General features: G+C 38.6%; 1 protein-coding gene across 1 annotated transcript in view; it reads left to right on the plus strand.

The window, feature by feature from the left end:
- The window catches only part of MUC19 (mucin 19, oligomeric), a 56,812-nt gene that overhangs the window by 13,053 nt on the left and 29,552 nt on the right, over positions 1–14,207 (plus strand). Inside the window, exons 11-16 of the mRNA XM_044423264.1 lie at positions 1,849–1,984; positions 4,900–4,992; positions 6,051–6,135; positions 6,234–6,371; positions 8,483–8,632; positions 13,640–13,734. Of these exons, the coding sequence (XP_044279199.1) occupies positions 1,849–1,984; positions 4,900–4,992; positions 6,051–6,135; positions 6,234–6,371; positions 8,483–8,632; positions 13,640–13,734 (697 nt within the window). The remainder of the gene's footprint in view (positions 1–1,848; positions 1,985–4,899; positions 4,993–6,050; positions 6,136–6,233; positions 6,372–8,482; positions 8,633–13,639; positions 13,735–14,207) is intronic.

The raw sequence follows: 14,207 nt of genomic DNA on the forward strand, positions 1-14,207 counted from the left end.
TAGATGATTTTACAAAAACATTCTACCTAAGTATGCCAGGTTTCAGCAGCAGTCGCTATGCTCAGCTCCCTGAGGACAAAACAGTTATGTTTTCCTTATTTTTACTCTACAAGGGCTCTGTCTAGATCTTAAAAGCCACCTTCCCCCCACCTTCACACACTTGTCCTATTCTACACCTACCCTAGAGTAAAAGATAAGAAAGAAAAACAATGACATAATTAGCGATTTAAGGTAAGATCTGTTTGGGCTCTGGCACTGATGAAATACGTTGCTACTTAGCCCCAGTTCCTTGAGGGACTCTACAGAAGTCCCAGTGTGGCATGGTGGTTAAGAGCATGGAACTCAGGCTCAAGTGATCTGATTTTTAGTCCCCACTCAGCCATGGAGTCAGCTGGGTTACTTTAGGCAAGCTACAGATTCTCAGTCCATCCTACCTCACAAGGCTGTTGTAAGGATAAGATTGAGAGAAGGAAGAGAATTGTGTATGGTGCCTTGAGTTCCTTGAAAGGAAAAAAGGTGCAATAGTAAATAAATAATAACAATGATGATGATGGTAAAATTGCTAGTATATAAGTAAACCTGAAATTGAATGCTTTCAGAAAACAAGTCTTTCTTGCAAGCTGTTTTCTCTGAACCATCCAAGGCAGGGGACAACAGGCCTAGAGTCAAATGTTTATGAAAGAGACAATGTTATGGGCATGAGAATTTTTTTTCCTCAGACAAGAAAATCCATAGTTTTCATAGCAGCTTCTATTCATCACCCCAAAAAGTCCATTGTACTTTGAAAGCTCTTTGGAATCCCTCAACCTAGAGTGTCTGTTATCAGATTCATTTCAGCCATGGCCATTTATCTTGTACAATTTGCTTATACATATGGCTCAAAATACGCCAATTTCTCTCAAGACTTGTGGTCTTCTGAGTTTGGTCCAGCAATGGAAAGAGGATATTGAGACTGCCATTTGGGGAGCTGATTCTAGTGTTAAGATAGACCAACCTTAAAGAACATGCAGAGTTTCATGGTGGAAAAAATTGCTGCAGATCATTAACAGCCACTTCTTGATGTTAACTTTTTTTTTGCAGTATGTCCTGGAGTTCTATTCTCTCATTTTTCCTTGTATCTGATCTGAAAAAAATATGTGAAAACTTGCCTTTTCCTGCAGTAGGCAGACTCTTTATTTCATAGGTAAATAAAACTTGAGGGGTTTTGACTAGAAGGCAAACACAAAGATGATCAGCTTATCAGTCCTCTGTTTCCAACTTTGCCAGTCCTTTTTTAAGTAGCCACACTGCACTGCAAGATGGTTGCTTTCCCACTTTAGCTGCTGTAAAAGAAATGGTAGTGGAAAATGACACAGAAGGATACCAACACATTGCTCCTAGTTGTTCCCTGCTGTCCCTAACCTGACTCTCATGGAGGTGGATAGTAAAACAACCGAACAAAGTCTTCTGAAGGCATCACCTTGAATAGCAAAAGAACCTAGGAAGAACCTTGCTAGATCAGACCAAGGGCCCATCCACTCTAACATTTTGGTCACACAGTGGACAAGTAGATGCCCACAGAAACCCACAAACTGGATATGAGTGCAGGAGCACGCTTCTGTCCTAGTTCTCCAGTAGCTATTGCACATAGACACACTGTCTCTAATACTAGAGGTAGCATATAACCCTCAGGAATAGGAGATATTGATAGTCTTCTCTATGAATTTGCCTATGCATTTTTCCATGCTTTATATTTTCTTTCCCTTGCTTAAGGTGGAATCAGAAATAGTGTTCTCACACAGGAGCAATGTATAACTATAATCTGTTTATTCTCCCACCCCACCATTCTTTCCACTTTCATTTCAATAGCACTTGTCATGATGCAAGATGGGAATGCACTGAATCTTTGTGTCCAGGAAGATGCGAAGTGGAAGGCTCTTTCATCACAACTTTTGATGGCAGCTTTTACAGCTTCGCTGGAGATTGTCACTTCATGGCTATCCAGGTTATTAGCTTCTTGCTTACATAAAGGTTGCTTGGCTTGCCTGTGTAGAACTCTCCCCACTTGAAGTTTCCATCAGAAATCCCTGCATATATATGTTTCTTGGTTGAATTCCTTCCAAATATTTAAGTCATGGTTGCATACCCTTTTGTATTCTGTCAATGAACAATTATCAACTAAAGGTTTCACCATTATTCACAGATATTTAAGATTATGTACAATCCAACACATCCATGTTTAATTAATTTATATGTTTGTTTGTCTGTTTGTTTGACTGATCGATATTTAGCTCACTTCATTTAGTTGCATAGCTCCCTGAACAGGTTACAGACATAAAATCATGTAAAAACAACATTAATCCAAACTATGGTCTAAATTTTTTTTCCATGTAAGGGAATGTCCTTATAATGCAATACGCACATATATCTTTTCTGGAATAAACCACATCAGGATTGAGAGACTTTACTCCTAGATAAGCAATACAGCCTTATGTTACAATTCTGTGCCAATTACTCTGAAGCAAATCCTACTGTATTCAATGTGGCTTCCAATGTGGGAATGGTTAAAATATCCATTCTGAAATACAACTGAGCTTTGAATCATGCAGGTGGTTCCTTAGCATAACTAGTCTGTTGCACAAACAAGAAACACCACTATGAAGTCTTTAAAGATTACATCAAGTAAGATATAAAATGGGTACAGTGCCCTTGAGATCTGCGGGAGAGGCCCTTCTCCGGGAACCCTCCGTGAAAGAAATTAGGAGGGTAGGTACTCGGAGGAGGGTTTTCTCTGCGGTGGCGCCCAATCTATGGAATGCGGTCCCCAGAGAGGTCCACCTGGCGCCGTCGTTATTTGTTTTTTGGTGCCAGGCGAAGACCTTTTTATTTAAGCGTCATTTTAATTGTTAACAGTATTTATTTTATCTGGCCAGGGAAACTTCTTTTATATTGTTATTTATTTTATATTGTTATTTTTATATTGTCACTTTTGTAATTTTCTTCATATTGTGAGCCGAATGGGGCGGCATATAAATGTCTTAATAAATAACTAAAATATCACAAGATCTCAGAATCAGCAACATTCTAAGACACATTTGAAACCTGAGTGAATTATTTCATTCAATGGAATATTTTGATATTAGATTTAAAAGGTTAGATCAATGTTATTTTAACATTTATATCCTGCTTTGTGAAAAGATCAATATGATGTAATATTCCTTAAATACACTGTACAAATTCAGACAAACCTCTTTCCTGCCTCCTGTTTGCTAAATGCATTGTTAAGATGAAAGAGTAGAAGCAAAATACAGCCATTCTGCCTTTCCTGTGATTTCTTTGACCTTAGATGTGTTTTTTATGCTGAAGTAGAAATTCCCTGAGAGATCTGCTGTGCTTTTCCTGTGCAAAACTGATGCTGACTCTCACATGCAAGCTCCTACCCTGAGCATTTCTATTCAACTGACTGAATGTGATTTGGGGTCCTCCCATGTATTTGCTCAGGGGCTTAAGAGACAGGTTGCCTGAGATTAATTTGATCAGCAAAACTGTCCTGACAACCTCTACGTTTTCCCTCTCAATAAATGTGTTTTTGTGGGTGAGCTTTCTTTTCCTTACAGGTTGTGGCTGGTCACACATACTTCCACAACTCATGGTAAGCTTGCAGGTCCTTTATACACCGAATGCAAAAGGCATGATCTGAAATGACAGGCAGTCTGCTGACAGAATGCATTAAGAAAGCAGGTGCTAAACCTGTTTGTTTAGAGAGCCTTATACTGTTGTAGCCATTTTGTGAGAATTTTTCAAATCAGATGTGAATGAATATTGTCATTTTAGAGTCTCCTACCATATTTATGGTAAACACCTGTTGACTGACCTAGATGTGCAAAAATATCACAAAATACTTTTTAAACATCTCAAGGAAAATCACAAGAAGAAAATGCACTCGATGATCTCACTGCCACACCATAATTCTCTATGAACCCCTAGACTTCCTGTTTTCGTCTCTTCTCCCAAACTTACCTGGTGGCAGATGGGGGCAAATGTAGCAAGTCTCTCCTTCTCTCTGCCTCCTCTTAATGGCATTTAGAAAGTTATAACAGCAGCATCTCGTGTGGGCAGAGGTTTGGGAAATACATTTCTTCAGGGCATCTGGGCCTGTAGGGGCATGAGAGAGTTTCCCACTACTGCAGCTGGTCCCCTGTTTCATTGCCAGTGGATAAATGTTTGAAGTGAGGGAGAACTGGCTGGCTAGGCTTAGTGACAATGACTGACACATCCTAGTACAAAACCATATAAGCTTCATCTAATGTGCTTCTCATATTAGGGAGGAAACATTTTGAATTGAGGGAATTCACATTCAGAACTGTCCAGTCTGAATTGCATCTCTGACTCTATTCTGAAGCAGTGTCAACCCTTCCTCTGCCAACTCAAGCATTTTATTTTGCTTTATTACCAGAAGTACACATTAATATGTTACTAGCTATCTATTAGTTTTCAATTGTAAGTTATACTGTTTGGTCTTGCATAGGTTTTCAAGCTTATTGTCATAATTTGTCAGATAATTCATTATAGTCTAATTATCCCATACCACATGACTGAACAAAGTAATATTGACTAAAACATGTAATTACATTTCTTTCTTTAAACCATTTATACTACCCTTTTGATGGTTATTCCTTTTGACACTCATGCACCTAGTAATGCATCTTTGCTTCATAGCTGTTCAGATACCTGCTTGGGAGTTTGCCCTAATCTAGAAGCAGCCACCACCATATTATACCATGTGGTTTCATTCTGAGAAGTGGTATATTTGGATGTGTTGTCCTTCATACAGATCAATAAAAAGCCCTTGAATGTATCGGGCTCTGGAGTATACACTGGATGCAAGTGCTTGAATGTGCTTGTTTGCTTTCTTATTAGGACAAAGATTGGTCTCTGAGTGTAGAAATCCGTCCATGTTTCAATGGTCCAGCTGAAACATGTCTGAAAAGTGTGACTTTGTCTCTCGGGCCGGTAAGTATTAAAATATTTTAAATGCATGATAATCTAAAATATAATCACAGTGCTCTTGTGTTGGTACCTCTAATAGATCAGCCAACTAAAGCTTTTGTTGACTGATCATTGTAGCTAATCCGAATTAGTCAACACAGTAATCACTAGGGTGGTAGAAAAATTTTATGATATTTGATGTCAGTGTTTTATGCTACTAGAGAATGAACTAAAAAACTACCAAAAACATGCTTCTTGTTAACAATGTATAAAAGCTTTTGTTTATTGAATTGTAATTATTATTACACTTATTTCAATACCTTGAAAGCAATTGTACAAGGGGTCTTCAAAAAGTTTCCACACTTTAAAAAACTCTATTAAGAATTTCAAAAACAAATTACATCTCTTTTCTACAAAGTCACCTTCCTTTGCAATGCATTTTTCCCAGTGCCATACCAACTTTTTAATGCCATCAGCAAAAAATATAAAAAATATATAAAAGTTCAGAAACTTTTTGAAGACCCCTCATAACTCAGTCTTGTAAGATTCAGATGTATATACATTTAATCAATAAATTGTTTTAAATAGGAATGGGGAACCTGTGGCACTAGAGCCACAGGTGATCCTCAGCCTAATTCCAAAATTGCCTCAGCAGCTGATTAATTTGGACCTCTGGAAAGAATGCTGTGTCTCTCCTTCAGGGACAAGTCCACTGTGTGGGTAGGGAGGAAGGTGGAAAGAATGCACAGAAAGAAGATCCCAGAGATGGGGAGTGGGATGGCAGCAACAGAAAGAAAGGGGGGCAGTAGAAAGAGAAAGTGCTCAGAAATGGATAGCGCCATCTGTTTCTGCCTCTTGCTTTGCCCACTCCTGGGTAGGGCCCCTAGCAGATCACTCCAGAGGAAATGTGGCTTCCAACAGAAATAAAGGGTCCTCTACTCCTTGTTTAAAAGGCCTAAACATGCTTTAATAAGGAGACTTTCTTACAAATTATGCAATTTCCTTTGCATTTTACTTGGCCAAGGCTAATGTATCATTGCTGCATGGATTGATTTTTATTAATACAATATTGTGCATATTAGCCTGTTTCAGCAGACAAATACATATTCCATAGCAATGGCAGCTTCTTCAATGCCCAGATACATCATAACGATTATTATGCTTCAGGTAAGATAAGACTTTTTGGTGGTACACAAGAAAGCAAGTATAGATACTTAGATCCAAATGGAAATCTAATCATATTGCTCATATGTGACTTCCTTCAGATACAATCAACATCTTCAGACAGTCTTCATCCTACATTGGAGTAAGCACATTCTATGGACTACATTTACTGATCCAGTATGTCCCAGTTATGCAGTTTTATGCCTCACTGCCGGCAAAGCAGTTTACTAATACACAAGGTAAGATTCTGGCAGAAATAATTACTTGAGGCCTTAACAGCATTGTTCTTCTTATGAGGTGCATGTATGTGTACCTCACAATAAAAAGGATTTGGAAGGCACACTTTATAGGGCTGTTGTGGTACTACTGCTAATTCTGGTTAAACATGATCAGAGATGTAGCTATGATGGAGAGTCTGGAGCGCTCATGATCAAATTTGTTTGACACATAACCAGGGACTGAAGGCTCTGAATTAAAATAGCATAATGAGTGCAGCAGTCCTTGAACATAAAAGAAACTGAGTAGTCCCGTTATTTGTAAGTATGGATCATAAGATAAGTGTGTCAGATCCTTGGGACTCCATAGCCCAGTATTGTCAGCTCTGATTGGCAGCAGCGGTACAGGATTTCAGCTCTGCCTAGAAATGCTAAGGAGCGAACCTGGAATCAGGTGCTGAACATTGGCCTCTCACAAAGTGCAATAGGAAATACCATTTTTCAAATAAGTAATGCCAAAGTAGAGTTGTAAGTGGAAGAGAACAGGTTTCTGTGAATTTAGATTGTCTCTCACAGCAGCAAAGTTCTAACTTTGTATTTCTGAGGCTTCCATTTCCATATTTCTCAGGAAAGGCTAATAGCAAAATCTGGGCTAGTTATTAGTGCAGGTTCATATCAATTCCAAGCTGCCATTATCTGCTTTGGTCTGCACTTGTCCACAGTCCAGTTAACACAAAGTGCTACGCGTAGGTTCTCTTGGTGTGATGCAGGACCATGACTGGTACCTCATGCAACAATTTACTTGTGAATAGAGACAGCTACGTACAAAAGCTTTCCCTCAAAGCAAAAATGACAAAACTACACTGTTGTACTTAGGACATGTCATGAGAAGGCAAGGCTCTTTGGAGAACGAATAATTGAAGGCAGATGAGAAAGAGGAAGACCAAGTAAGAGATGCATTGACTCCGTAAAGAAAGCTATGGCCTTGAATTTAGAAGAGCTAAGCAGGGCTGTCAAGGACAGGGCATTTTGGAGGGCTTTTATTCATAGAGTTGATCTAGGTTGGAGATGACTTGCTGGCATATAGCAACAAGATCCATTCAGATCTGTAGGATAGTTGTTTTGTGTTGCTTTAAGAGACTTGGAAAAAGTGGGCCAACCCGTTGATTCCACCTTGCTTCTGAAATTTGAAAGAGCACCATTAAGCATTGGTCTTAATGCTTTTTTGTTTTAGAATTTTTGACATATTGTTTTTATATTCTCTTCTCTTTTTGACAGATAGTTTTTAGAATACTCTTCACTACTCTGGAATCAGTTTGGATAAGGAAAGTTATAGAAATGCTGTAACTAACTAACTATATATGCATTTCAAAGTGCATGTCCTATTCAGTCACTTCACCCCATCCCTCCCTCACACACTCTCACTTATGGAGAAATGTGGAATAGACTTTCTGCCCATGCATGAGTGCTTTTCTAATGCTGGGGGAAATGGCATTTTTCCATGGATTCAGAATTTTGTCTCTTGACTAGGAGTACAACACTTACCATGCCACAATTACCTAGCAAGGCAGAACCGTTGTGCATGCTTTTTATCTAATTGAAGGGATGCTTCCATTCCCCATTCCCCTTCCCTTACAACCATGCTTAGGAGTATCCCAGAGCTACAAGCTATGCAAAGCTCTACGTGGGATGAGGAATCAACAAGCTGATGCCTCGCAATATCATGGACTGACAGCCTGCTTTTGATGCATATAGATAAACACAGTTCAAGAGTGGCAAGGAAATTGGAGAGAGAAGCTCCTGGAAAGGCCTGTATCATTTCAGAATGTCAGCACCTTGGTCAGAGTATCCTGTAGCTCTACAGGAGGAATGGGGAATGTTTGGCCTTCCAAGTGTTGTTGGATTGCAGCTTTCATCACTGGCTGTGCTGGCTAGGGCTTCAGAGGACTGCAGGCCAGCAACCTCCAGAGGGCAGCACTTTCTCCATCTCTTTCAGGAGAAATAGACACTGAAGCACAGTTTAGACTCACAGGATGTTGTACCTGATTCCCCATAGAAGTCTGACCCAGTTCTCCATGACTCTGTATAGCAAGTATGAAGTTATGCAAACATGCCTGTATGTACCTAACCTACAGGGCTCTGTGGTTCATTCAACAACATAGCAGAGGATGATTTTCTATCCAGCCAGAACATCCTGGAAGTGACCTCTGAGGCATTTGCAAGTTCCTGGGAAATGATGACATGCCCCAAAGCCAGGCACCCTTCATGCACCAGCATAGAAAAAGGTAATAATTTTAGAGATATGGTTTAGTCTACCTAAAAATGCTTGTTATTGAACTATGTACTAAGTGGTTTTTACCTGTTCACAATAATAGGTGGGTTCTTTTCTATATAGGCATTTTTAAAGCAGAACAGCTAGTTTGCAATTTTTGAAGGAAGTTGCTTTAGAAATTCTGCTATTAGTACCTGACTCAGTCTTGTGAAATCATAATAAAAAAGAATGCTTGTGTATAGGTAGGTAGATAGCCCAAACTATCTTCTAGGAGAAATTGTCTTCAGGTCAAGCAAGTGGTATCAAGAAGGAAATTGTTCCTGTCCCATTTTAAAGAAGTTTTCAGAAATCCTTGGTATTTATATTCAGAATACAGTGAGATCTGAAAAACAAGAAGTATCAACCAACTCATTTGTATATAATGAAAAGTTTTACTTTGAGATTATCAAGACTCAGCTGAGTGCCAGGACAAGGGAGAACAAGCTGGGCATCTACTTTCTTTAGATATATGTGAATATTCTCTCCCAGAACTGTTGTAATTAGATACAACCTGATCCCGTGGATCAGCTGTAATACCTAGTCAACAACCTTAGCTTAAATGTCCTGTCATGGACCTGAGATAGCTGATGGCATTTCCTTCAAAGCACTGTGGTCTCTCCCAGACAAGGTATGAGGTAACTGGCCTGCATACAACAAAATGCAACCCATGACTGTTGTGAGGGAACAAATCGTTACTTTGACCGTATGAACAGTCTATTCAAAAGTTCCAAATATTGGAATATTATGACAGCATAACAGGCTGGCCATAGAAGTGGTATATTAGTTGCTGTAGAAAATTAATAGCCCCAACTATTTTTGTCATTCATTTTAAACGTTATTACCCCATGTTGTTAAGAATGCATGCATTATAAGGCCTGCTAAGCAAAATTGAAGCTCCACTTTTGGGAGGGTTGTTTAGTGTCTATTGAAAAGCCTGTGAAGATGTTACTGCAGAAGAATCCTCCTTCCCTATTATACAGTTGGTGATGCAGGACATAAATAAATAAGCCCTACCACCCACACATAGCACCTCCACATCAGACATATGTGAAGTCCTGCACCTTAACTAAACAGCCAAATTTACATTTCAACTGCCTCCTATACTGATTTTCTTGTTCTGGAAGTATATAAAGAATAAACAGTGTTATTAACTGTCAACTGTTATTTAACTGTTTTCTTTAAGTATCTTTTTTAAAGACCTTAGCTGTGCTGATTGTTGGGGGTAGAACAACTGCTAATGTAGATTTTATGTGGTTTTCAGTTTTGAAGAAGCACTGTTATGGGTTGTGTAATAATGCAAGGTTAAGAATTAGTAAAATGAAGTTAGTTTCTTGAGGAAAAATATATTTTAAATCCATCCATTTCTATTCAGAGGCAAATATTGATTTTTCTTGCACTTGGGATATGGCACTGTATTATAAATATAATTAATTCCAAATGCTTCATATTCCCAAATCCTGTACAATATTTCTGTTTTCTTTTTTGATTTATATCAGAGTATATTAAAAATTTATAAGCTTTTCCACCCACAAGGGCCATCAGACTGGATTTATTACTTACAATAATTCATGTACCAAAATCCACACCCCAAATAATGCAATTGTGGAGCAGTGGTGGCATCTAGTGATGAGTAAGGCAAATGACAACAATTGATAGGAAAGACTAGCTTAATTTTAAAGAAAGCCACCTCTTCCTAAGTTTTAGAAATTATCATTAGATGGCCCAACCCACACAATGTGTACATGAAAAGCATTTCCCCGTAAACTCAGTTGACTTCACACCTTTAAGACTATGGAGCATCTCTTCTAGGTCAAAAGGTATGGGTTCACCTCGGGCTTTTAAAGAAGAAACTCTTGTTCCTTTCATCTCATGTGATCACACCTTGAACACAAACAACAGGAATAGTTCTGTTGTGCCGCACTATTGTGGGAAAGAATTGGTAAAGCATGTTCCTGATTTGCTCAAGCTGGGGTTTTGAGCCAGGCGTTACAGGGGAGAGCTTTGTGACTTGGATGGCCTCCCTGAAATTTTGGGTGCTTCCAGATGGTAGGCTGTTAGCTGTCCCAATCATAGTTGTTGTCTGTCTGTCCCTCTTTAATGGGATTTTTTGGGACATATTAAATGGAGTCAGACCACTGGTGCATCTAGTTCAGGATTGCTGCCACTGAGTGGCAACAGTTCTCTGGGGCTTCAGGCAGCATACCCTACCTGGAAAAGCCAGATATTGTGCCTGGGTCCTTCTTGTGAAGCATATGCTTCATCACTGAAGCTCAGACTGCTTCTGGACTTGAGTTCTAAGAAATGCTTACCTCTGCACCAGAAATTAGGGCTGGATCATGGCTAACAGAATGAGGTGAGCTAGGAGCTGGGGACCAGAAGCCATGGAAAAACTAGGATTCAGAACCAAAGAGAAATTCAGAATCACAGGGTAAACATGGTATCAAGGATCCTTCTAGACCAGGGCTCCCCAACTTTTTTCATCCAGTGGACACATTTAGAATTTTGAGTAAGTATTGGAGGTGCACTCACAAAATGGCTACCTTGGGAGGGACTACTCATTCACAAAATGACTGCAATGGAGGGAATGGCCAATTACAAGAAAGCAAACTGATAAAGAGTAAAAGAATAGTATTTGCCCAAGAACCTAAACCAAAGTCTGAGCTCCAAAACACAGACCCACTCTTTTGAACCCAAATGAAGATGACACTGAACTTCACTTTGCAGCCTTTTTCCTTTCCTGCTCATTTTTTTCTTTAAAAATCTTAAGAAATAAATTAAAAATTGGAAGGGCCAGAAAGCCTGGCAGGCACCAAGAAAGGTGCCATATTGGTGTCAGAGGTGACATATTGGAGTCCTAAGTACAGGGTTGGTAGTGTTACCAAGCAAAAAGCATTGTGGACAGAGTCTAATAAGACTTAACAATAGAAGAAGCAAGGGGAAAACATGGGTGGGCTGCAAATACTTGGACCCCACATTTTATGAATCAGGCAGGGTGATTATTGGACACGAAAATCCTTGTCTGGAAGAACCCTTTGTCTCACTTTGATTTACTGGGCTGATTTGCATGGTTGTTAACCCCCCTGCATGGCCCATTCACATTCGGCGGGGAGAGGGAGGGGGTTAGTATAACTACTCTTGGCAGCCTGAATTGTTGTGTCATGTGAACTCAGCCAGAGTGACTTCCTGCCATGGTCTGCAAGCCACGCAGAACCCATGGGCTGCTGTAGGGTCCTGAAGCTAACCATGGCAACAATCCATTCTGGCTGACTTGACAAACCAATTATGGTAATCCCTACAGCATGCAACTGGCTTGTGAGGTGAAGGAAATAATATTTGCGCAGTTGCAATCAACTGTGAACTGTGAACTGTGCTGCGGATTTATCAACGTGTTTACTTGAAAATGAGTAACATTGAACTTAATCAGACTTGGTTCTAAGTAGAAAAGCAAAGGTTTCCTTCCTTCCCACACTTCAATAAAAATACAATATGGTAATATGCCTTTTAAACATTTGGGTCTACTTTCAAATAAGAAATAAAACATCTTTGGGCTTTTACAAGACTATTTTATTTTTAAAAGGGAGAAATATAAACAATAAAAACCCTTTCTTAGTATTTCACGTTTAAAAATAGGGTTGCAGAGAGCAGGATATTCTGGTGTTATATTTGTGTAGAAGCCTGTTTCAGTCACCTTCCTTTTCTTTGAAGTGGTAGTCAATATTGCACTTCTCTAATAAAACCAGCTCCTGAAGGAAGAATATATCTGCTCTGTAAAAAAAAAAAAAAAAACTGTGTAGATATTCAAGTTAATATATGGTTAAAAAAGTAGACATGTTTTATGCTTGCCATTTGAAATGTCCCAGAATTCACTTCAGAAACAGAACAGGGCTTTCTGGAACAAAATGTCTCTGATTTATGTCCTCCCCCTGCATATAATTTAGCCTCCTTTGAAATACTGGTGGATCACAACAGCCCATTACATATATGCTGAAACAGTTGCAACTTATTCGTCGATTTGTTGTACTTCTTGGGATCTTGTACTTTTCTTAAACCACACAATATTCACTTTACTAAGCCACAAAATATTCATTTATGAAATTGAGCAACATTAACAATAAACCACTCTTACCTCTTGTGATAAAGTTTTTGACTTATTCACAAAATGAGCAACTTTGGTCCAAGCAACATAAATCATGGATGGACAGACTTCAGGTTGAAAACGTCTACATTTTTACCAGAATTTCAAGATTTACCGAACAGAATGGGGCTTAAAAGGCTTATACTTAGAATTAAGGAATTTTAAGAATCTGTTTTGCATGTCAGAAGTGAACAGAACTCACAGAACTTTTACTGAAAAATCAATGCCTAGTTATTCCAAATTGCAGCAATATAATGTATGGCCAGCAGGGATTGGGATAATAATTTCATTGTTGCTAATATTAAAACACAGCAAATCTGGCATCCTTGCCAAGTTAATCATCCAAAGTTTTGCTAGCAATCGATAAATCTGACATCTTCAGGGGGAATTAAAGGGGAGAAATGTATTCAGTTTGCTTACTTAATTCTGTACTTTCAAACTGCACTTTTCCCAATTTTGCAATGCTTATAGTAACAGGAAAATGCACATAAGAACCTGCAAATTAATGAAAAACATTTCAGAACTCACTATATACTTACAAGTACTTGCTAAAATGTGTATATTAGGCAAATGGACCCACAATGCATATATTAGGAGCAATGCATGCATGCATGCATGCATGCGCATATATATATATATATATATATAAACATTTTAAAACACTTCACAAACTCAGGAAGAAGCTAAATTTTAAATTTTACAATTAGGAATTTGAGAGAAATAAAATTTATCTGATTTGTCTGTTCTCATCAACATGGTTCCATACCTGCTGTTTCTAAAAAATTTAATAATTCACATGTTTCCTTCAGAAACTAATTTATGGTGTGATTTTATTACTGATTACAGAAAGATTTGCAAAAGAAAACTGTGGATTGCTCATTGATCCCAATGGAGTGTTTGCTTCTGGCCATTTCACAGTAGACCACAGGTCTTACTATGAGGTATGAAAATAGAAAATCTATTTATGCATTCCTGCAGATTAGTTGATGCAGAGTAGATTGAGTGCTTTTCCCTTGTTAGTTAAGTCCAATCTCCAGTGCGGTGCTTAACATGTGGAGTGAAACTCACTGGACATGATATTATTGCCCCATCAATTTAAAAGTGGGGGTGCTCTTACCCTTTCTGAACAATGCCCTTTGCAGGGAGATACACCTGTCATCATCACTATATACATTTAGAAATTACCTCTTCTGGTAGATATTTACTTTCTAATCAGTTGATCCTATTATTATTTTTACTGCTGGCTCTTTAATTTTCATTTTTAATATTATCCTATGCTCATGGTTGCATGTGTTGCCTTGACTATTACTGTTTTCTGGGTTAAATTATTTATGGTAAAATAGCCTGAGAGCATCCGTCAGTTGGGCAGTATATAAATTTAGTAAATAAATACATTTACACTCTGACATGTGCA

Source organism: Varanus komodoensis, unplaced genomic scaffold (assembly GCF_004798865.1).
Source record: "Varanus komodoensis strain SLA01 unplaced genomic scaffold, ASM479886v1 scaffold13_3, whole genome shotgun sequence".
Lineage (NCBI taxonomy): Eukaryota > Metazoa > Chordata > Lepidosauria > Squamata > Varanidae > Varanus > Varanus komodoensis.